General features: G+C 29.3%; 4 protein-coding genes across 4 annotated transcripts; 1 reads left to right on the top strand and 3 right to left on the bottom strand.

Annotated features, from left to right (window-relative positions):
- Positions 1 to 217: 217 nt before the first annotated feature.
- On the bottom strand, positions 218 to 1,214 carry N7459_003901 (zinc metalloprotease; the record flags this gene model as incomplete). Its single annotated transcript, XM_056943085.1, has 2 exons — positions 218 to 877; positions 930 to 1,214. 2 exons carry the CDS (start codon positions 1,212 to 1,214, stop codon positions 218 to 220), a joined length of 945 nt encoding a protein of 314 aa, XP_056799968.1.
- Positions 1,215 to 1,717: 503 nt separating this feature from the next.
- Positions 1,718 to 3,243, bottom strand: N7459_003900 (CDC50/LEM3 family protein; the record flags this gene model as incomplete). Its single annotated transcript, XM_056943084.1, has 6 exons — positions 1,718 to 1,820; positions 1,893 to 2,055; positions 2,107 to 2,818; positions 2,885 to 2,981; positions 3,041 to 3,077; positions 3,144 to 3,243. The coding sequence occupies 6 exons, from the start codon at positions 3,241 to 3,243 to the stop codon at positions 1,718 to 1,720; spliced, it is 1,212 nt and encodes a 403-aa protein (XP_056799967.1).
- Positions 3,244 to 4,231: 988 nt separating this feature from the next.
- N7459_003899 (SWIRM domain-containing protein) lies at positions 4,232 to 5,377 on the bottom strand (the record flags this gene model as incomplete). Its single annotated transcript, XM_056943083.1, has 1 exon — positions 4,232 to 5,377. One exon carries the CDS (start codon positions 5,375 to 5,377, stop codon positions 4,232 to 4,234), a length of 1,146 nt encoding a protein of 381 aa, XP_056799966.1.
- A 530-nt stretch (positions 5,378 to 5,907) lies between these two features.
- N7459_003898 (uncharacterized protein) lies at positions 5,908 to 6,240 on the top strand (the record flags this gene model as incomplete). The annotated part of the gene is made up of 1 exon (XM_056943082.1): positions 5,908 to 6,240. One exon carries the CDS (start codon positions 5,908 to 5,910, stop codon positions 6,238 to 6,240), a length of 333 nt encoding a protein of 110 aa, XP_056799965.1.
- Positions 6,241 to 23,473: the final 17,233 nt, after the last annotated feature.

Raw genomic sequence — 23,473 nt, 5'->3', positions numbered from 1 at the left:
GGGGTAATTTGTGATTCTTCTTACCTACTTGGCTACACAAGTGCTTCTTTGGAAAGATGGGAGATGGGGCTAGATTCATAGCGAAACTTTGCCGTGTCTAAAGCCTCGCCGTTGACTATTTCTCACGTAGCGAGTGAACTCTTGGCGGGCGTAGATAGTACAGGCAGAGTAAATGATCCCATTACCCTCTCCAACACCCTAGATCATATGCAAGCGTTTATTTCCCTTCTCGCATGGTGACCCACATGTTGCGCATGCGTTGGATCTGGCCTGGCGTGAAGCTCTCGTAACAGACATCAGAAGAGTAGTCCATGAAATCGTGGACTGCGTCGAGCCCCGAAGAGTCGGGGCAAGAATCCTTTCGAGCTGGACATCCGTCTGTCGGGGTAGACTGCTGAGGCGTATCGGAAATATAGTCTCCAGGGTTGTCGGCTGAACATGACTCACCCTGGAAGGTGTGCAGTAGGCCGTTCCAATGTCCAATCTCATGGATTGCAGTCCCGCCCCGGTTGTAGAGGTCCAGGGAGCCTCCAGGCATTGTTTTGGCTAATATATTGCAACCATCTTTCACATAGTCTGCTGGAGTACTGCTAGCATTCACGCTTGGATCGGGAAGGGTGCAGAAGCCCAACACGCTCGAGGATTGATCATTCGCCATACTAGCACCTCGGTTTCCGAGACGTCCAGCCTGTCCCGGGGACGCCTGGAGGTCCGTCTGGAAGTAAACATTCAAGGTTCGATAAGTTCCTCTCCGGAGGGCTTTTTTCATTGCCACATCATCACCGTCTCGTGCCCAAACGTCGTTAACATGGCGACTAACGCCTTGCAGTCGATACTGTATGGAAGCATCCCCGTAGGCGGTTTGCAGTATAGAGATCTACCGCAAGGTTAGTTCAAGTCCTGAAAACAGGGAGGCGGCAGGAATTGACCTGAGAATTGATCATATCATCCGAGACTTGATCAATTTCCGAGTTGCTGGCGATGATATGGAACCATGTTTCTATCTCAATGGGCCCTTGACGGGCCTCGGAAGCCATGGGATGGGTAGAGTTCTCGTCAGCTTTGACACGTTGGACGGCGTCCAGAAAAGCTGGATCTGGATCCTGGGTGGCGCAGATGCCACGAGTCTGATACATCACAGGGCTGCATTGAATGTGAAGAATAAATAGGGCTGTGGTGAAAACAACAAGAGGTGCAAAGGAGTGACAGATCATGATGCTGGTGTTGAATGCCCTGGTGTCGGAAGTCCCCCGTCTCACGCATAAACAAGTAAAGCCATCCCCATGACTATATGACCGACTTGTCCCGGTCCCTCAACCTGGTCCGATGCCATAAATCTGGAGAATGCTGCGTCACGACGGAATGCGTGACCCACGCAAGGGGGAGGCGGCTTGTAGAAACGATCAACCCTTGGGGGAGCAGCAGAGAGTGGGTACTATGCAGGTCATTGGTGTCGAGAGAAGCCAAGTAATTCCTGGGCAAGCGATGTGACGTCACCCAAGGGTGAGGTAGTTAGAAGAAGAAAGAATGCTGATTGTTGTGGTCAACGTTCGGTAGATACATGGCAACTCCTTGTTGAACACCCAATCCGGTAAGGTCCGTTTATTCACATTATCGAACCCATAGAAAACCAAAACACAACAGAGGAAAAAAGAGAAGTGGAAGTGAAAACCTTTTAAGCATACGGCAGAAAAGGACGAAAAGAGGTTTGTCAGATCTAGGACGCACTTGGTCGCATACGATCATCACGTCCTGTGGCCATAGCCGTTGACGGTTGGTTGGTTGAGTCCCACGTGAGATAGGTGTGATCTCCCAGCTTTCTGTACCAGCGATAGTATGGTCATTAGCATCGATCTTTAATACAAATGGAATAAAGAGAAACGCGATCCTACCTGGGTCGGACCAAGTGGGCAATGGTGAACAAAGCCCCTAGGAGCACACAGACTCCTCCAACTACCACATAGGCAATTCCCATGAACGGATTCTTGCCACCAACGACCGTTCGGGTGGAGATCAGGATTGACTTTGTTCCATCATACTCGGTGACCGGAAATTCTACACATCGTTAGCGAGTTGTTGTTAGAAGTATCCCTCGAGACAGCATACGGTCAGTAATGTTCAACTGGTAGGATCCCTTGGGCATGGCTTGGTTGTCGTTTCTGCGAGAAAGCTTGCTAAAGGAGGGCAAGCCAGCAGTTCTCATCCAAACCATGAAATCCTCATCTTCGTTGAGGTTTGGCATGTTCTGACTGGTATACGTGCCATTGTAATACCCCCAATTTGGCGGAGGGACCACTTGCCATGGCTGGTACTTGGTCTTCTGTATCAGTGCCTTGTCGCTCTCCCACGCGATTCCTTTCTTGGTCATGTTATAATAAGTAGGTTGGTCGCCCAGCAGCATAGGGCTGTCAATAGTGTCATTGAACCGCGAGTTTGCGATCAAACCACAGGGGTAGTAGGCCTTCTTGGTGACGGAGTCGGTCGTGAGAGGGTCACACACACTCTTGGATATCGTGCCATTGGGAACAGCGGTACCCTTCAGTTGGTCCAGATCCAGAGACTGGACGTAACGGCGATGATTTTGGTAGAAGTTGGTGAGTCGATAGTACATAAAGACCGGTGGTCCCATGGACTCTGGAATCTCAAAGAAGAGGGAGCAAACCGTCGTCCCATTTTCGGCATCGTACCATCTCTGCCAGGAGGCCGTTTGCGTCGACTGCGCCTTGAATGTTGCCGAGACTCGATCAGGAATATATGCCTGGGTATCATTTGGGGCAGAGTTGACACAGTCGGTGTAGTCGATCGCAATCTCTTGGACCTGGAGTACGGGGATAAGGTCGTCAGGATGTGTAAAAAGTCAAGGTAAGCGCGAGACTACACGTACCAAAGAGCTTGCCCAGAGGAGGACCCCGCCGATGGGAGCAAAGACAATGCCAACGACGAAAAACAGAGGGAGGACACTTTTCGGGGTCAGGATCGGTCTAGTCAAGTTGTCAGTCTCGAGGGAGGTCAGCCAGTCTCGGCCAGAAAGGAAGCTCACTGCCAGGCCTTCAATCGCTGCTGCCGAAATGCAGTATCTAATACACCAGGTTAGCCGGAGAGGGGAACCAAATGTCATGAGGCTCAAGGCAGGGGATGCGCACTAGCGGGTCGCCGGGACTTAGGCTTCTTGTCGCCATCGGCCGCCCTAGCACGCTCCTGCTCATCGATGGACTCAGCGCGATTCACCTCGGGCTGCGACATGGCTTCGACAATTGCTCACGTGGAAGCCAAAGGAAGGGCGGCGGTCAGGTGGAGGGATGAAGAAGTTCAGACGAGGGAGACGTCAGAAAAAGGTGGCGCCGGGCGGAGCCAGGTCACTGGATTGGCGTGCAGCGTCGCCCCACACACATGGGCGAACCACTGAATCGCCACATATAACTAGCAATGATTTTATATATAGATGTGGTCTTACTTGCCAAAATGTTGGTAAATTTGAGACAAAACTACGATCTGGTGACTGATCTTGTGCAATAGAACATATCATTGAAAAAGGAGTCGTATCTGGTCAGGGTATCATGTCGGTCCGGTCTTTGTCATAAAAACCATCCAAGAAAGAAACATGCATGGTCACGAAAAGATGACAAACAACGGAGGAAAAAGATGCAACATAAGGTCAAAGAACACCATGTTAGCCCCCTGGCCTACCATTCTAGGTGGAGAAGAAACACCAAACACCAGAACCAGATATCCAAAGGCGCAGAAAGGGGGAGGATGAAGGAAGCTATGTATCGAGTGTAACAGAATAGAACACTGAAAGAGACCGAGCAAAAAGGAGAGAAGAAGGTCGTGTACGAGTAGGGCAAGACCAGCGAAAGGAATGCATCATCTCGAGTAAACGCAGAAAAGCGATAAACCGAGAAGGGGCCACTTCTGGAGGGCGAAAAGTCCTCGGAACATCCTCGAGTCAATTTCGAGGGCGCAGTAAGACTGAAAGTTAATGAGGATTAATGGTCAATCGAATGGTCCGCAATATCCAAGAAGAGTCAGTGTGTCGCGCATGACGGCGCGACAAGTTAAGTGCCAAGTTCGGAAGATCTCCCTCCCTGGTCCCAGAAGGATGTATTAGACCAATCGCAGGATAAGAAATTCGAAATCAGGCGCAATTCATGAAACGGACATGGCCGACTCTGCAGGAAGGAGAAACGAGCTAGTTGGGGGAGGGGGAGGGGGAGGGGAGTATCTGAGTCTCTCATCCGAGATACTGATGAAAAAACTCCGGCTTGAACCAACCCACACGCTCATAGGCAGTCCATAGCTTGCTGGCTTTGTTGACGTCGATCTTGCACGCCTGTTGAGCGTCGGTCTTGCGAAACTCTTTCCCAACCCTCAAAGCTCGTACACGGGCCTCGAAGATCCGACGCTTGCTGCACAGATAGGTGGCACAGGACAACCGAAGGGTAGAAGCCAGGTTGAGCTCAGCGGGACTTAGCAGATTTCGATCCGGGTCATTGCTCAAATCCAGCATTTGGCCTTTCCAGTCGGCCTTGAGCGCTTTAGCATTGCTACCCGCTGTTTCCAGCGGCGGTGAGAAATCCAGGAGAGCTTGGAAGTCCGTGTCATCGCGATTGGTCCCCAAGGCCCGGATCTTGGTTCCCGACGGGGGAGAGTCAAAAGCATCCAAAGTTTGCTGTTTGGGGGTAGATTTGGGGGTGCGCTTGATTCGAGTCCGCGGGACGCGCGGTGGGGCGACACCCGTTTTTTTTGCGGGGGCGGGGGCAATCTTCTTGAGCTTGGCCTCCAGCTCGCCCGGTCGGTAACGATTCATCAGGGCTAACTGCCGCTCCAACGTTTCCCGCTCCTCTCGGGCCCATGCCATGGGGTTGCGGTTGAATTGGGTAGAGACGATAGGCACGCATGACAGCGCGAGCAGGTATTCATCACGTGTCGGCTTGTTGCGCTTGCTCTCAAACCTGGCCATGTGTGAATTGATGTGCTGCTCCACGAGCGCTTCGGCAGCTGGAGGGGGAATGGGACCGAAGAGGGGCTCGTCCGAGGCGCCCGCGACGGAGTCATGGCGAGGGAAAAGAACAGGGTCCCGCGGGGATCCAACATCCCGCTCGATCTGTTCTGCGGTATGCGATCGTCGCTTCTTGGTGCCCGTATACGGAGTCACCGGGGGCGACGGCAGGTCCATCTCGGACTGGGTGCGTTTGCGATCAGCAGAGATGGGGGGCAGTTTATTCACGTCGCCCAGCGACGTCGAGTCCCGCTTTGCGAGTGGGGGAGAATGGAAGCTTTCCAGCGGCTTGGTCTCAGGCGGTGACATGAGGCTTGACACCGGGAGACGATTCATGATGATGGAGTGTGTGCCGGGATGCTGTAAACCAGAGGTCATTCCAGTTTGAATTGGGGAAGGGGGAGGGAGCTTTGGCAGAGAGTGCGAGGAGAGCGGAGGGGCGAAAAAAATTGTAGATGTAAGGCGGAGAGAAGTAGTAATGAGGATCTGTATTTGCAACGAGGATGAAGTTATGGGAATTATGTAGGTTGTTAATTTCTCAGATGGAATTCAATGTACAAGGCAGAAAGATGGGAATGGTGGAAGTCAATGGAAGTGACTGTCCCAGCTGGTGATTTGTCAGGGTTTGGGAGGTTGGCCTTGGGTGGCGATAACCGGGGTTAAGGCCCAATGGCCGACAGAAGAGTGAGTCAAGGCAACGGGCGGAACCAACGGAGTCAGCGGAGGTCCCAAAGGGAGGAACAGAGTGGGAGGAAAGAAGGAAGAAGAGAGAAGAGGGGAGTGAAGAGATGGGGCAGGGAATGGGACGATAAAGAGGGAAAGGGGAGGGGGTGAGTCAATCATCAATCACCAGGCGATAAACTGCGGGGTGGCGCGCGAAAGAAGCAGATGACACCGCTTTGGGCCCCATGACAACATCCTTGGGTCTCGTGCCCGAGGCTGAGGCCGTTGTGTACATAAGGCCCCAGTATCTGTCGCTGATTTGCCTGATCGGCCGGCTCCTCCATCTTCAAGCCCCCTCCTCGCCCTGTGCGCCTCCAATCATCTTGCCGCGGCCGACTGCCCCCCGGCCAATGATCGCCCCCATCTGTGATTGTGTCGATCTGCAGGCTGATCTCGTTGCCTATGTGACTCATCGTCTGCTGACTTCCTCCAATGTCATTCCAGGTATTGCTCAATCACTCTTCAAGCTGCGTCGCACAGGAGAAGTTTGGGACCTGCGGTTCCTACCCGGCTACTAATATAGACATATGCTGTAGAAATCGAAGCTGTATATGAAGTATATTAGCCCTGGTGGCCCGAGTGAGTCCTTTAGGGTATTTAGCAGAGATATTCACATATACTTTATCGAAGTCACTTTGGCCGAGTGGTTAAGGCGCGCCCCTGCGTATGTTCAACAACTTCAGTCCTCCGAGTCCATCTACTAACCCTATTCCAGTACTCTGCGAGGGCGTTCATTCGTGAGCGTAGGTTCGAATCCTGCAGGTGACGTGTGAACTTTTGGAGCTTTTTTTTCCTGATTTATGCTCACACTATTAGATTATCTCTGCTCTACTAGAGTTATTCTAAATTCATATAGCCTGTGAATGCTCAATAAGTTCTGCAGTACATCCAATAATTCACATCCGAGAAACCCAAGAATCAAATAGACAAGCAGGCTGACAACAACCTACTCTTGATCTATATCAACAACAAGAATTACGGTAATCAATCAATCAACATTCTATTAACCCGATACAGCCTAACTAGTTATGTAATGGCTATATAGGCGCTTCTTCCGACGGAAGGAAGAATGCTATCCATACGCCGTAGATCCCACAGAATAAGTGAATTTAGATAAAAGAAATAGATATAGAGCTGTCTAAATAGGAAATAATAAAGCTATCTAAAAATCCTACACTTCCTATAGATCGCACTAATCCTATTATTCTTCTATATATCTGTTACAGACCTAGCGTCAGCAACACACTAAGGCACAAAAATGGAGAAGTGATAACCAATCAACTTGGAAGTCATATAAGGAAACCTTTAGGTTGTGATAAGGAAAGTATCAGATCATATAACTAGGACTTATCAGTGATAAAGGCGGACTTATCAGTAATACAATAGACTAGATATATAAAGATACTTATTCACTAGTATATATTTAGTTCTTCATATTTAATCCTTTTACTGTTACTTAGAATATCTAGAGTAAAATATAACTTATTTTTATTCAATTCTTTATTAATTAATACCCTAATTAATATCTAATAATCTTAAGAGCTTATTTATTGATACTAATCTTTAAGTAACTAACTTAGTTAGCACCCTTAAATAATATACTTTTTAAGATAAGCACTTTATAGACTCTAAGCCTATATAAAGCTAAGTAAATAGTGGTAATAAAAGATAAATAAGTTTAAAAGGATTATAGCTATTAAAAGAAATATTATCTTTAAAGCTATAAAGCTATTATAGTAATAAATAATTAGCTAGTATATAATATATTAAATATTTAGTTTAGGATTTAATTAAGATTAATAAGATATTAATACTTTATTACTAACTATAATTAGATAATAATAAGAAATAATAGTATTAGTAATATAAAAAGAGATTAGATAGGATATATATTATTATTATTTTTTACTAATATAGAATTAATAAAGATAGACTTTTAGCTATAAGATTAATTAGTATATAGACTACTATTAATAATAAAACTATTTAAACTAAATTTCTTTTATAAAGATTAAGCTAAGCTATAATTATTCTTTATATAGATAAATATATAGTTATATATTATTAACTATATAAAAGAAGTTAATAAAATAATATATATATCTATATATCTCTAAAGATAGGCCTTTAAATAGTTTAAATTTTATATTTAAGAATTTAATAAAAAACCTATAAGAGATTAAAGTAATATTATAAAAAAAATATTTATAGCTTACTAAATTTTTAAAAAGAAACTTAAATAAACCTTTAAAGATATTAATATTTAATAAATAGCTAAAAAAAGACTTAAATAAATTTAATAAATCAGTTAGTAAATATATATATTACTAAGTTTTAATAGATTATATTATATCTAGACTATAATAATAATAGTTATATTTAGTTATTTAAATAAGATCTTAAAGAAGAAATTAAGGATAAATTAATATAAATTAATTAACTTACTAAACTATTAAAAATAATTAAGATTATAGTTAAATTTAATAATTAACTATATAAATAAAAGCTCTAATAAAATAAAAGATAATATAGTAAATAATACTAGAATAATAGATACTACTGCTAAAAAGGTAGATAAAGACTATTATCAGATTAGAGAATTCCTATTAGGAATATCTATTTACCTGATTCTAATCTGACCAAGATTCAAACTAGAACCCTTTCCTGTTTCTCCCTGATCTTTTAGGTATCTATTCTTTCTAGCCTAATATATAGGGTTCCTAGGCTTATTAATATAGTTTATATTACTAGCTATAGTTTAGTGTGCTAGCTTACCCTTTTAGTATAGATTTTCTAACTTAGACTTAAAGGTATTATATTATATATTAAAGTTACCTTTAGCTAGGTAGTTTAGATCAGAGGTAAGGTTTATAAGATAGTTAATAGTCTTAGAGATAATAGATTTATAGTAAATATTAAAGATCTAGAAACTATTAATACTAATCTAGAGGAGATCTTAGTTATAGACTAGCTAGTGCTACTATATTATTAGCTTAGTACTCTTTTAAATATAAATAAGTATTTAAAGGTACTATTTAAAAAGATAGTCTAAAGGGGACCTCTAAAAATTAACTAAAATATAGTATTAATATACTAAATAGTTAAAGGTCTTAGTGTAAAGGAAGATAGCTAGCTTTTAAATATAAATAATATTATAAATATTTTTAAAGGCTATTTAGAGAATAGTTATATAGCTAAAAAGATACTAAACTGTATTAACCTAGTAAATTATAAGGTCTATAGGCTATTTAAGATAGTACTTACTATAGTGCTGCTATAGATATCTTAATATTAAGAAAAATTAGTGTTAAAATTATCTATTTCTATATTAGATATAGCTATCTACTAGGATATCTTAAAGAGGTTTATATTGCCTATAAAAGTGGTACTATAGTATTAATATCTACTAGTGATAGTCTAGAACCCCTTTTTATCCACTAAAAAGGGGGGGTTTTATATCTAGGCTAGAGCTAAAACCAGAAGTGCCTTATTTCTAAAAATTAAGAGTAGGTCTAGGTTTAATAAAAAGGGTTATAAGAGCACTAATATACTCTATAAGTTAAGATTAAGCTATAAAGGTACTAGTATCTCTAGATTTATAGTGTTTTAACTAATAGTATTAATTACTATAATAGTAGATACTAGCTAGTTTAGCCTTTAAAAGTTTTAGGTATTAGCTATTTACTATTTAAGAGATAGTAGAGTATTTTTAATAGATAGTAAGGAAGAGCTTATAGCAATTAGTACACTAAAAAAGCTTTATATAGTTCTTTTTAGTAAGACTATTATAGTTAGTAATATATTTACCACAGTTTAAGTAGTATAGTATCTATATATAATAAAAAGGGAAGCAGTACCTTTAGCAGCCTAGTGTGGTCTGGGAACCTAGGACCTGTATAAGTGGTTTCTTCAGTAACTATACACTCCCATATGGTCGCGTACTTAAGCACTCTTCCCCTTAACTTAGAAATATCATGCTATTCCTGCTTCACAAATCTCATCTAGTAGTATATCTTAGTTATAAATAATCTTCTATAGTTATTTAGGTAAGAATACTCTCTTATAGGACTATATATTCCTATATAGTTATCTTTATATAGATCCAGGGTCTAATAACCTCTAAGAAATTTATTTACTAGCGACCTTTAGCAAACCCTAAGGTAAGTAGATAGTATCCCTTAAAACTATAGATCTAGCTAGTCCCAACCAAGGAAAAAGGGATATATTAGCTAGATAGGGGGTAGAGAAAATTTTCTTTTTTAAATAAAGATATATATATATTTATATATACTTATCTATACTTTCTATTATATATAATTATACACCTTAAATTAAGAAAATATCAGAAATAGATATTAATAATTAACCTATTAGTGCTAATATTAGCCCTATTAATCTACTACTGAATTCTAAAAGACCCCTACCACTGTAATTATAGTATATACTAGTAGTGCTATCCTATATACTTATAGATAGTATACTAAAGGTCCTAAATATCTTACTAGACCCTAAAATATAAATAAAAGCTATTATATTTATAGCCTAAAAGATATATTAGCACTAAGAATATAAAGAAAATCCCTTAAATATAACTCTATAAAGATCTACACTTATAGTGGAGTAGGGCCACTAACCTATATTAGCCCTACTATTAGCTATAACTAATCTTATACCTATACTAGTAAGATTATAGTTTAATAATATATAGCTCTTAATAAAAAAAACCTCTTTAAAAATATCTACCTAATTAATAATTATAGTAGATAAATCTATAAAAATTTTATATAAAAATATTTAGGCGACTATAAATACTACTTTTAAGAATTAGCTTAATAGACTAATACACTCTTAAAAAGGCCTAATATAATTATTATAGCTAGTAAATAGTTAGTTAAGTAAATAGCTAATATCTAGTATATAACCTAATAAATTATTAATTATAGATATAAGATTACACCTTTTATATAGGAATAATACTATATATAGATTAAAAAGTAATTCTTAGAATATTTAGGCCCTAAAAAACATTAAGAGATATTTAAAAATATACACTAAGAGAACTATTTATTCTAAAAGTATACTATAAAGCTTTATAAAGTATCTACTAAATATAATCTTAAGATATCAGAGGTAATATTTATCTAATACCTCTATAATAGTATAAACCTATATTTTTAAAAGAAATAGATAAAAAACCTTTATTACCTTTAAATACTTATAGAAGTTATTAAATACTTTATTAGCTTTAAATAAAGAACTAAAATCACTAATTATATATATTAGAATATAATTAATATAAATAGAGATTTATATATAAATATACTTAAAGGGAACTAATTACTAAAAAACCCCTAAAGACTATTTTAATACTATAACTATAGAAGATTTAGCTATATTTATTACTACTATTATATTAGCTAAAAAATATAAAAACCTTTTAATTAAATATCTTCTATAGTAACTAATTTAAAAAATTAAAGCAGCTAAATAACACTAAAGCCTTTATTAGCCACTTTAAAAAGGCTTTAATTATATCTAATCTAAAAAGGCCTAACCCTTTAGATCTATTTAAAACTAATAAAGTAGATCTAAAACCACTAAAATATTTTATTTTTAATTAGATTAACTATATCTTAGCCCTACTAAATATTATATATAGCTCTCTAATATTCTATAAAGGCTAGATTAAAGTAAAAACCTTAAAAACTACTATAGTATAAATATTAATAGATATAAATATAACCTATTTATTTATATCCCTATATATCCTAGACTAAATATATCTAGTAATCTATATTTAAAAATTAAAAAACTCTCTTATTATAACCCTACCTAACAGTAAATATCTCTTTATATTTAATTTTATTTACCTTCCTATATTTATTAAGAGCTAATAGGGATTTATTAAAATTTAAATATTAGTTACTAATTATAATCTAATTATTAGTTAAGACTTCCTCTATAATAAAGCACTATTATTTAACTAAAAACTACTAAAAATAACTTTATAGGACTATAAAGGCTACTATTATATTATATATACTATTATAAACCTATATCTACTATAAAATAATAGTTTATAAATACTAAACCTCTTATCTATAAAATAAACTATATAAGCACTAAAGAAAAAAATAACCTAGAGCTATTTTATTATAGTTAAGCCTTTAGAACTAGATAAACTAAAAGATATATTTATTATTTATACTAATCTCTATATAACTAAATTTATCTAGAAATACTCCTTTATCTTTTAGGATAAACTCCCTAATAAAATACCTCTAAAGTACTCTATTATTTATAAGATCTATATAGGTATAGAAGCTCCTATTAATATTAATTTATACCTAATATCTTAAAAAAAATTAGAGGAATAAACCTAATAAATTATAATCTTTCTTATAAAAGAACTTATATAGCTATCCTTAAGCCCCTAAAGCTTTCTAATTATTTTTATAAAGAAATTTAGTAAAAAGTAGTAAATATATATTAATTACTATATACTAAACTAAGCTATTATTAAAAATAGCTATCTACTCTTATATATCTATAACCTTTTAGATTAAGTTAGCTAAATAAAATATCTATTAAAAACTAACTTAATATCTAGATATTAGTAGATTTAAATAGGAATAGATTCAATTAAAAAGATAGCTTTTAATACTATCTAAAAGAAGTATAAATAGCTTACTATACTATTTAGTTTAATAAATATACCTATAATATTTTAATTTATTATAAATAATATATTATACCTCTTTCTAAGCAGAAATATAGTAGTTTACCTTAATAATATATTAGTATTCTTTAATATACTAATAAAACACTATAAATATCTAGAAATAGTCCTCTTTTTACTCTAATAATAGAAATTATACACTAAACTAAAAAAATATATCTTTATAATAAATTAGCTAGAATTCTATAGCTATATCCTCTAAAATAGGACTATTTTATTTTTTCTAGAGAAAATTAAGATAATCTAGATATAGCCTCGCCTATAAAATATTTATAAGATCCACTAATTCCTTAACCTCACTACTTATTACCACTATTTTATATATAATTTTATAAAGATATATATACTACTATATAAATTACTAAAGGAAACTAATATAAAGCTCTATATAAAGAAGTTCTATCCTATTTAATAAACTTTAACTATAAAAGTAGTATTTTATTAGTTAAAAAAAGCTATAACTATAGCTTTTATCTTAATTTAACTAGACTATATAAAGTCTTTTACTATTAAAATAGATACTTCTAAATAAGCCTTTAGAATAGTCTTAATATAGCAGAATAAAGCTAATCTTCTTTATCTAGTTATATTTAATAAAAGGAAACTATAAAGAGTAAAACTAAATTATTCTACTTATAAAAAAAAGCTCTTAACTATTAAAAAGGCCCTATATCTGTAGAACTATTATATTAAAAATAAGATAATAACTATAATTATTACTAATTATAAAGGTCTATAATATTTACAGATAACTACTATATATAGTAAATATTTAACTTACTAAGTTAAAAAGTTCTAAGAATATAATCTAAAAATATACTACTATAAAGATTTAAAAGCTATTATTCCTAATACTATTAGCTAATAGCCAGATTTTATTAAAAACTTATCTATAAATATAGCTATAATCTAGCCTAGCTAATATATTTATCTAGTAGTAATATATATAGTCCTAAGAATTCCTAAAGATGTAACGGGCCTATGCCTGATATAGATCACATAAGGCATATACCCATACCCATATAAAAACCCTTGTCTGCTACAGATAGACTATATTTCCTTAAGATTAATATAAACTATATATTGGCCTAGTCCTATTAAATTAATTTAGCTACAGCCCTTTATATATATTAATCTTCTAATCCTTAATCATTAAACTATAAAAACCAACAAAAAACCCTAGTTAAGTCCTACTCTTAGGCCTATAGTAGAATTACCCCTAAATCACCACTGATTTAGCTATAACAACGAAAACTTTCCTTATACTCACTAAAAGTCCCTAAAATGTATTAGAAAAGCCCTAAAAAGACCTTTATCCTAGGTATATAATAGAAATCTACTTAAATCTTTACTGATTTAGTGTAGTAAAAGATCTTTTATACTCACTAAAAGCCCCTAAAATATATTAAAATACCTTATACTTATTATAAGTCCCTAAGATATATTAAAATACTTTATACTTACTAAGAGTTCCTAAAATATATTAGAAAAGACCTAGAAGGACTATATTTCCTAGATAATTAGTAAAAAAACTAGGAATTATATAAATTAATAATAAATCCCTAATAAACTATAATAAAACCTTAGTAAATATCTTTATAGATAAAGAAGATTATCTTTTAATAGAGATATATAATTAAATATTTAATAAGTATATAAAAGTAGTTAATAAAATAGTATTACTAGTATATTACTATTTAGAAAAAAAAGATATAGCACTTTAAAAAAATACTTTTATATCTAAGTATAAGCTAAAAAGAAAGAAAAGACAATAAAAAAGATAATAAACTAATATTAGAAATAAACAGAACGCCTAATAAATCAATATTAATAGAAATATTATACTATTAACTAAAGGCCTATCTACTAGACCCTATCCTATTTATAAAAAGTATAAATAATTAATTAACCTAGAGAATTATAATAAAAAATAAACTAGTAATTAATAGTAAAACTATTAAATTACTAAATAACTAATTTATATATATATTCTCTTACTTAGAAAAACTAATATAAAAAAACTATAGAATATTTATAAAAAAAATATAGCTAAACTAAATAATCTTTTAGAGTATCTAGAGAAGATCTATAGAGACCTAAATACTTAATTATAAATAGTATAATAGTTATATTAACTCTATTAACTAAAAAGAGCTTTTTTCTTAAAATTTCTACTTTATCTAGAGAAAGAGTTTACTAATATAGATATACTAAACTAGCTAGATAAAGTAAAAAGATAAATCTTATTAAGCTATCTAAACTAAACTATAAATAGATTACTTATAAATTATAGTATATCTTTAATCTTTTAGGGTCTTATTAGCCATCTTTATAAGATTAGTATAGATATAGATATTTTTAATCTAGATAAACCCTATAAATTAAAGCTAGATAAGATAGATTAGACCCTAACTATTTCTATAAGCTATATTAAATTATATATAAACTACTCTTAAAGTAGAACTAATTAACCTAAATAAACTAAATAGATTAATAAAGAAGAAATCAATTATTATTAAATAGAAAAAAGATATTTAAGATATAATAAATATAGCTATATAATTATAGAATATATAGTCCTCTCTATATAGAATCCTAACTATATATTAAAGAAGAAGAACTATATTACTAAAGGATTATTAAAAGACTAAAATATTAATAATAAACTACTAAAGATAAAGCAAAAAAACTATATAAAGAGATCGCGCTTTACTATTAAAGAAATTAATAATTCTAGTAGTATAAAAGAAATATTATCTACTAAAAAAAATAAGTTAGAAAATAAATAGCTCTTACCTTTAGCTATAAATAAGAGTAAAAAGGAGTTAAAAAACTATTTAAGAGTAAAAAACTACTATTTTTAGTTAATATTAGAGTAAATAGAATTTAGTTTACTAGTGCTTTAATCAATTTAGGTTGCCTAAGCTATATAATTATAAATAGAAAATTTATTAAAAGTCTTAATCTCTTATATATACTAATATAACTATAATAACTTAATAAAATAGTGCTAAATCAGAGTTAAATTATATATATAATATATTTTAATATTAATATCTATAGTTACTAATAAAGAGCTATCTTTATTTATATTATTAAAGACTAAATAGATACTATAATCTTAAGCGCGCCCTAGATAAAGGATATAAATAGAATATACTTACTGTAAAAAAGATATATAAATATCTTTATAAAAAAAAGCGAGAAAGTATAATACTAGAATAGAAGAGATAATATAATTAGACCTATTAGAATAAAAAGGTTAAAAGTAAAAAGAGTAATAGCTATATTAATTTAGTAGTTATTTAATAATAATCTATAATAAGATTATATATAGATTAGAAAAGTTATATTGGATAATATTAACTATACCCTATAACTAAAGAAACCTATTAATCTAAAAAAAAATTTACTAAAGTAGTATTAGTTATAATTAGATATATTTAGTTAGTAGCTAGTAAAGAAGCTACTACCCTATTAATCTAGAATTAACTATAAGATTCTATTAAAATATAATTAAAATAGTATTAAAAAAACACTATTTTATAGTTCTTTATATAGTATAAATAAAGAAGAACTACTATATCTAAGAAAGATATTAATAGACCTCTTAGATAAGAATTTTATCTATATAAATAAGTTATTTATAACTATCTTAGTACTACTAATATAGAAGCTAAAAAGAGATATATAATTTTATATTAATTACTAAAGGATTAATAAATAAAGTATAAAGGTTTAGTACCTTTTACTATTAATTTAAAAGATCTTAAAAAATATATCTATATATAATATAGCCTTTTTAAGTAGAATATTACCTTATTTAGATTTACCAATATACTAATAATCTTTTAGTAGTTTATTAACTAAATACTATAAAAATATCTTAATAATTTTATCTCTATATATATTAATAATATTATTATATACTTAAATAAGTTACTAGTAGATCACCACTAAAAAGTAAATAAAGTGTTATAAAAGTTAAAAGATATAAGATTACAGTATAATATTAAAAAGTTAGAATTTAAGTACTAAATAGTGAAATACCTTAGATTTATTATATATACTAGTAAAGGTATTTATATTAACCTAAAGAAGGTAAAAGCTATTTATATATAGAAAACTCTATAAATAGTCTATAATATATAGGGATTTTTAGGATTTACTAACTTTTACTAGGTATTTATCCTTTAATTTATAGCTTTATTAGCCTTATTAATAAATTTAATAAAGAAGGATATCCTATTCTAGTAAAATAAAAAGTATTAGTAAGTATTTATTAAACTAAAAGAGTTATTTATATCTATATTAGTCTTAATATATTTTAAAAAAGTCTATAAAATAATCATTAAAATTAATATATTAAAATAAGTAACTAAAACTATATTATTTGAGTATTAAAATAATAGTAAATTAGTACTATATATATTTATATTTTAGAAGTTCTCTTTTACTAAGTTAAATTATAAGATCTATAATAAAGAGCTATTTATAATTATATATACTTTATAAAAATGAAGGCCTAAGTTAAAGATAGTCCTATAATTTACTATTATTATAGACTATAAAAACCTTTATTATTTTAATTAAATATAGTATCTTAATAAATAATAGATATAATAAATAAATTTAATAAATAAATTTAATTTTAATCTTTTTTATCAGCTAAAAAAATATATATTATAACTAAACACCCTATTCTAATATAGATAGGATATACTATAAAATATTATTAATAAAAGGTTATTAAATTACTTTTAAAAACTCTTTAAAAGTATATTAATCTATATAAGCTAAATAAGGCTTAACTAAATTAATTATAATAAAAAGGCCTAAATAGATTTTATAAAGAATATCTTAATATTTAATAACCTAATAATATAGAAGGAATAATAATAAGCTAAAAAAACTAATAGTACCTATTAAGCCTATTTAGAAATACTATAGAAAAAAGATTAATAAATTACTACTAAAATAGAAGTAAAAATAAATCTATCTAAATATTATCTAGATAAATATAGTTTATTATATTTTTAATAATATATATAAATTCTAGATAGTAAGCTTTTATAGATAAAGATTATTTAAAAAGTCTATAATTTTTATATTACTAGCTATCTAAAATAAGATATAACCTATTCAATATTATCTTAATAATTCTTTTAGCTAAATATAGTAAAAGATATATAATAATTTTTAAAAAACTATATAATCTACAAAAGAAATATAGTATAGTATAATATAAAATATAGATTATTAAAACTACTACTAATTCCCTAGTAAATCTAGGGAAAAATATTAATAGATTTTATTATAGATCTTTCTCTATTAAATAAAGATAAAGTAATAAACCTACTAATTATTATAGACTAGCTAATAAAAGATATAATCTTAATAAAAAGATAAAAGATTACTTTAAAATAAGTTATTAAGACCTTTATAGTGCACTTCTATATATATTATAGTCTTTTATTAATAATAATAAATAACTAAAAACTATAGTTTATAAAAGCTTTTTAATAAAACGTCTATAAAAAACTATTAATTTAGCATTAATTATTAACTACTTTTTACCTATAAATAGATAAAGTAATAAAATAACTAAATTAGGAAGTTAAAAGGATAATATAAATATTTATAATATATATATAAGATAATTAAATAAGTCTATTATTAGTTATTATAATAGTAATTAATAACTAAGATATTATATTTACTAATTTATTTTTTTCCTTTTCTATATATAGCTACTATATTAACCTTTTAGTTATAGAAAAGGTGACTATTAATATCCTTTAAAATATAGTACTAATATATATTAATAAATTATTTATAAATTAACTATAAAAAGCTACTAATTAGGTTTATTTAGCTATTATAATTATATAAAAAAAGCAGTAAAAGCAATTAAACTAAACTCACTAAATAGTATTAATTTATTAGTCTAGTAATAAAGTATAATTAAATTTACAGAATATACACTTTTAGTGTTTATTAAAGAAGTTAGATTAGTTATATATATAGTATATAGTTAAGGACGTTTTATTACTATATATTATATACTTAGATATATTATTTAATATATACTTAGTATTCTATATAGAGTTAATCTACTCTATAGTATTAGACTTATTCCTATTATAAATTATTAATAATTTATAACCTCCTTTAATTAAGGTTGATAGTAAACTAGAATATAAAGTGGAAAAGATCTTAGTAATAAAAGAATAATAAATTAGCTAAAAACGACGTATAGAAGTATTAGTTAAATAGGCAGAGTATATAGAGATAATATAGAAAAGTATAGATACAGTCAAAGACTATACTATACTAGATAAATTTAAGCAATATTTTAGGCTAATTCCTAGGCCTATTTAACACTAATTTAACGCTAATAGCAATATTATTATACTATCTGTCTAGTTAAAATAAGGAGGGGGATAATATAATAGGCCTATATCTAATATAGATTATATAAGGTATATACCTACACCTATATAAAAACCCTCGCCTACTATAGATAGACTATATTTCCTTAAGATTAATATAAACTATATGTTGGCCTAGTCCTATTAAGTCAATTTGGCTATAGCCCTTCATAATATAGTAAGGTTCTTTATTAAAAAATAGAAATAGTATAAAGATAAAAAACTATATCTTAATTATAGTAAGGTAGACTATATAATAAAAGAATATAAAAATAAAATAAATAACTAAAAACTATAATAGATTTATACTATTTAAGAAAAAGGAGTATATAATATAAAATAAACTAAGTTAAGGACTTAATACTAGGTAGAATCTAGGATAGGGTCTAAAGCTGATATACTAAATATCAGAAAGATATACTATAAAAATATAAAAAATATTTAATAGAATCTATAAAGGCTTTAAAGATAAAGTAGAGCTAAAAAGACTAAATAAGTATTATATAAGATCTAAAAGAGAAGATATTATATAAAAAATAAATTAATAAATAAATAAAAGATATTAAAGCCTAGAATTAAGTAAATAATACTAAATAATATAGAGTAATTATTAATTATAGTCTAAAATAACTAAATAGATAAATAGTAAACCTATAAAAATTTACAATAAGAAGCCACTATAATAGTGGGTAAAGAAATATATCAAGAATAAGTAAATAATATACATTATCTAAGAACCTTAATATAAAAAGGTATTAATATTATTAATTTAGGACAATTAACTAAATAATAAAAAGTAAAACTAGCCTATAAAAAAGTTAAAAAGTATATTAATATCCTTAGATAACTTTATAAACTACTTAATAAAAAAGCTATAAAAGCTATAAGTCACTAATAAAATACCAGATAATAGATAATCTATATCTAAAAATAATAGAGATTATAATACTAAAGAGAAGTAAATAATATAGCTAAAATATAAAGACTTACTATAGCTAGACTTTAGATATAAATAAAAGATAAAAGCTTAAAAAAGAATAAGCTCTAGAATCTTAGTTAATTTATAGTTTAAAGAGTATAATAAATAAGAATAGTTTTTATAGATAAACTAAGAAATAGAAATAGGTTAAAAGGAGATCTAAGGTAGTTATTAAATAACTAATTCTTAAAAACTATTAAATAAATCTAAAAGATAAAGAATAAATATCTTAAAAATATCTATAAAAATACTAGTAACCTTAAAAATCTAAAAAGCTTTACTATTTTAAAAAACTAATAAAATATTTTTAATATCTTAAAACTTTTTTATATAAAAAAATCTAGGAACTTAGGAATATTTTAGATAAAAAAATAACTTAAATAGTATACTATATATAGAAGATCTATAAAAGATAATCTATAATAAATCTAATAATAATAAATTAGTATTATATATTAAAAATATAGAAGAATATATTTATATATATTAAAAGACTATATATATATTAGATATATAAGATATCTAAGATATAACTTAAAAGCTATAATTAAATACTATAATAAATTATATATAATCTATATAATTAGTAAGATAGATTATAGAGGAATTAATCTAAAATTACTATAATTTATATAAAAACTATACTAAAAAAAAAGTAATTAATAGCTAATATATAGGGAAGATATATAAAAGCTAACACTTTAATAATAATCCTAAAAAGAAGTAATATTTCTATTTAAATTATATTTAACTCTAAAATAATAAGGAATTTTATAAATCTATAGTTGAGTATTAGATATTAAATACTAATGATTTAGAAAGGTTAAGTTATATTAATTATTAGATTATATAAATAAAAACTAAGATCTAGAATTATATATTATATAGAATAGATCTAGATAATTATTAAAAACTATAAAGAAAATATATATTTTAATATTACTAGATTAGGATAATATAATATAGTAATAAAAGTTTTATAGCTAAAATAGTATAATCTAAAGATTAATTAGTAATATAATAGTATTTATTTTAAAAAATATAATTATAAATAAATTAAAAAAAGATAAATTAGATATAAAATATTAAATAATAAAAGATCTAGCTTTAAAAAGGTAAAAACCTATTATAATCTATATAAATATAAAGCTAAATAAAGTTAGTAATCTAGAGGTAAGAAATAAAATAAAACTATAGATATTAGTATTATTATAATAGTAGAATAGTTACAAAAAATAACTAATAATAAGCTAAAAGAATATATTAGAGTAAATTATAAATTAAAAAGCTTTTATATAACTAAAGAAGAAATATAGATACTTAGCTTTTTTTTCCTCTTTAATAAAATTTTAGGATTTAATTAAATAGTATTATTCTATATTAGAAAAAATAAGATTTAATATAGTATATTTTATATTATTTTTATTTATTATATAATCACTATCATAATTAAAATAATTAAAATAGATATATACTTAGCTAAAATAAATATAATAATTACAAAAGATAATAGACTAATAGCCTTTATCTTTAATATAATAAACTAAGGTATTTTTATAAATAAAAGTTTTAAAAGATATAGTTAGAATAATATAATAGAAAAATCAGAGAAATAAAAATAAAGGTATATACCTATAAGGCAGCTATATTTAAGAGTCTAAAAAATAAAGACCTAATAAAGGGGATAATATTATAGATCTAGCACTAATAATATACTAAAATATAAAAATAAAGAAGTAATAACTAATTAATTTAAAAGTTATATAAAGAAATCTTTAAATTATAATAAAAAAAAGTATTAGATTATATAACTAAGATTTTTAAGTGATAAACTTAGAAGATATTAGTAATAAAGTCTAGACTTATTAGTGATATAATAGACTAGATATATAAAAATATTTATTCATTAGTATATGTTTAGTTTTTTATATTTAATCCTCTTACTATTACTTAGAATATCTAGAGTAGAATATAATTTATTTTTATTTAACTCTTTATTGATTAATACCTTAATTAATATCTAATAACTTTAAAAGCTTATTTATTAATATTAATCTTCAAGTAACTAATTTAGTTAGCGCCCCTAATTAATACACTTTTTAGGATAAGCATCTTATAGACTCTAAGCCTATATAAGGCTAGATAGGTAGTAGTAATAAGAGATAGGCAAGCTTAAAAGGATTATAACTACTAAGAGAAGTATTATCTTTGAGGCGGCAAGGCTAACACAGCAGTAGACAATTGGCTGGTGCGTGATAATATTCTGCTGGTCCTTAACTCGGCTATATCCACCTTTATATAAATCTGCGATCTAGGGGCACCTTTGGGAAAAGGCCTCCTGGACTACCAAAATCAGTTCATCTATCCTCAGATATATATTTCGAACCCTTCTAGATACTCCTAGGCCCTACTATATATATTTCGCCACTATATATACTAGTTATAGAGGTCATTATACCAATATACCTACCTATAGGCCTTAACCCCAATTTTACTCATTTATAGGACTCTTTATCTCTTTCTAGTCTGTATACTGTAAAGAGATAATATCTAGAGTAAGCCGAGGTATTATTTTTAATGCTAAAAGGTTCTAGTATATCTAATAGTATCATCTTTACCCTCCTTTTTTACCTAGAAAAAGAAGAATATTAGGCTAATATAACAGGCCTATGCCCAATATAGATCATATAAGGCATATTGAGATTTATAGAGCTGAAACAGTATATTATTTCTAAGTTAAGGGGAAGAGTGCTTAAGTATATAACTATATAGGAGTATATACTTACTAAAGAAAACCACTTATATAGGTTTTAGGTCCCTAGACTATATCCTCCTCTACTAGATCTAAGTATATCTTTATATAATAAAGGACTTCGACCTAAATCCTCATAAAATACTATTTTTATTAAAGAAGCTATAGGCCTATAGCCTATATAGCAGTATAAATAAAAGAAATATAGTATAAGCCTAAATATAGGTAGTATAGGCTATATTAATATAACAGTAAAAGTATAAATATATAACTATTTAGTGTTAACACTTTTAAAGTATTAAGGCCTTTTTTTATCACTAAAAAGGAAGCTTTTAGGGTATATAGTATATATACCTATCAGATTAGAGAATTCCTATCAGGAATATCTATTTACCTGATTCCAATCTAACCAGGATTTAAACTAGAGACCCTTCCCTTGTCCACCTATTATTCCAGGTATCTATTCTTTCTACCCTTCTATTCCACTAAATTAGTATCTAAGGGATAACCCTCTTTCTATTTAGACTATTTACCCTTTTTTCTATTTAATAATACAGAAATTATATTATAAATCATATATTTATTGTAAATTATCTATTTTACTACTATTTAGCTAAATAGATCCTAATTTCCTATTATTTATTTTTATTATTATATAATCCTTTTTATATTTTATATAAATTACTAACTTTCTTATCTAAAATTATTATCTTTAATTAAATTAATTTATCTTATTTATTTAAAATATCTTTTTAGATCAGAAATAGTGCTATTTTAGCCTAAAATAGACTTTTATTTAAGTTTTTAAATTTTTATAGTTATAAATCTAGATATCTTTTTTTTAAATATA

Source organism: Penicillium hispanicum (genome assembly GCF_028827665.1).
Source record: "Penicillium hispanicum strain IBT 35686 chromosome Unknown utg000004l_segment0_segment0, whole genome shotgun sequence".
In the NCBI taxonomy this organism is placed as follows: domain Eukaryota; kingdom Fungi; phylum Ascomycota; class Eurotiomycetes; order Eurotiales; family Aspergillaceae; genus Penicillium; species Penicillium hispanicum.
This window is presented reverse-complemented; position numbering and strand designations above follow the sequence as displayed.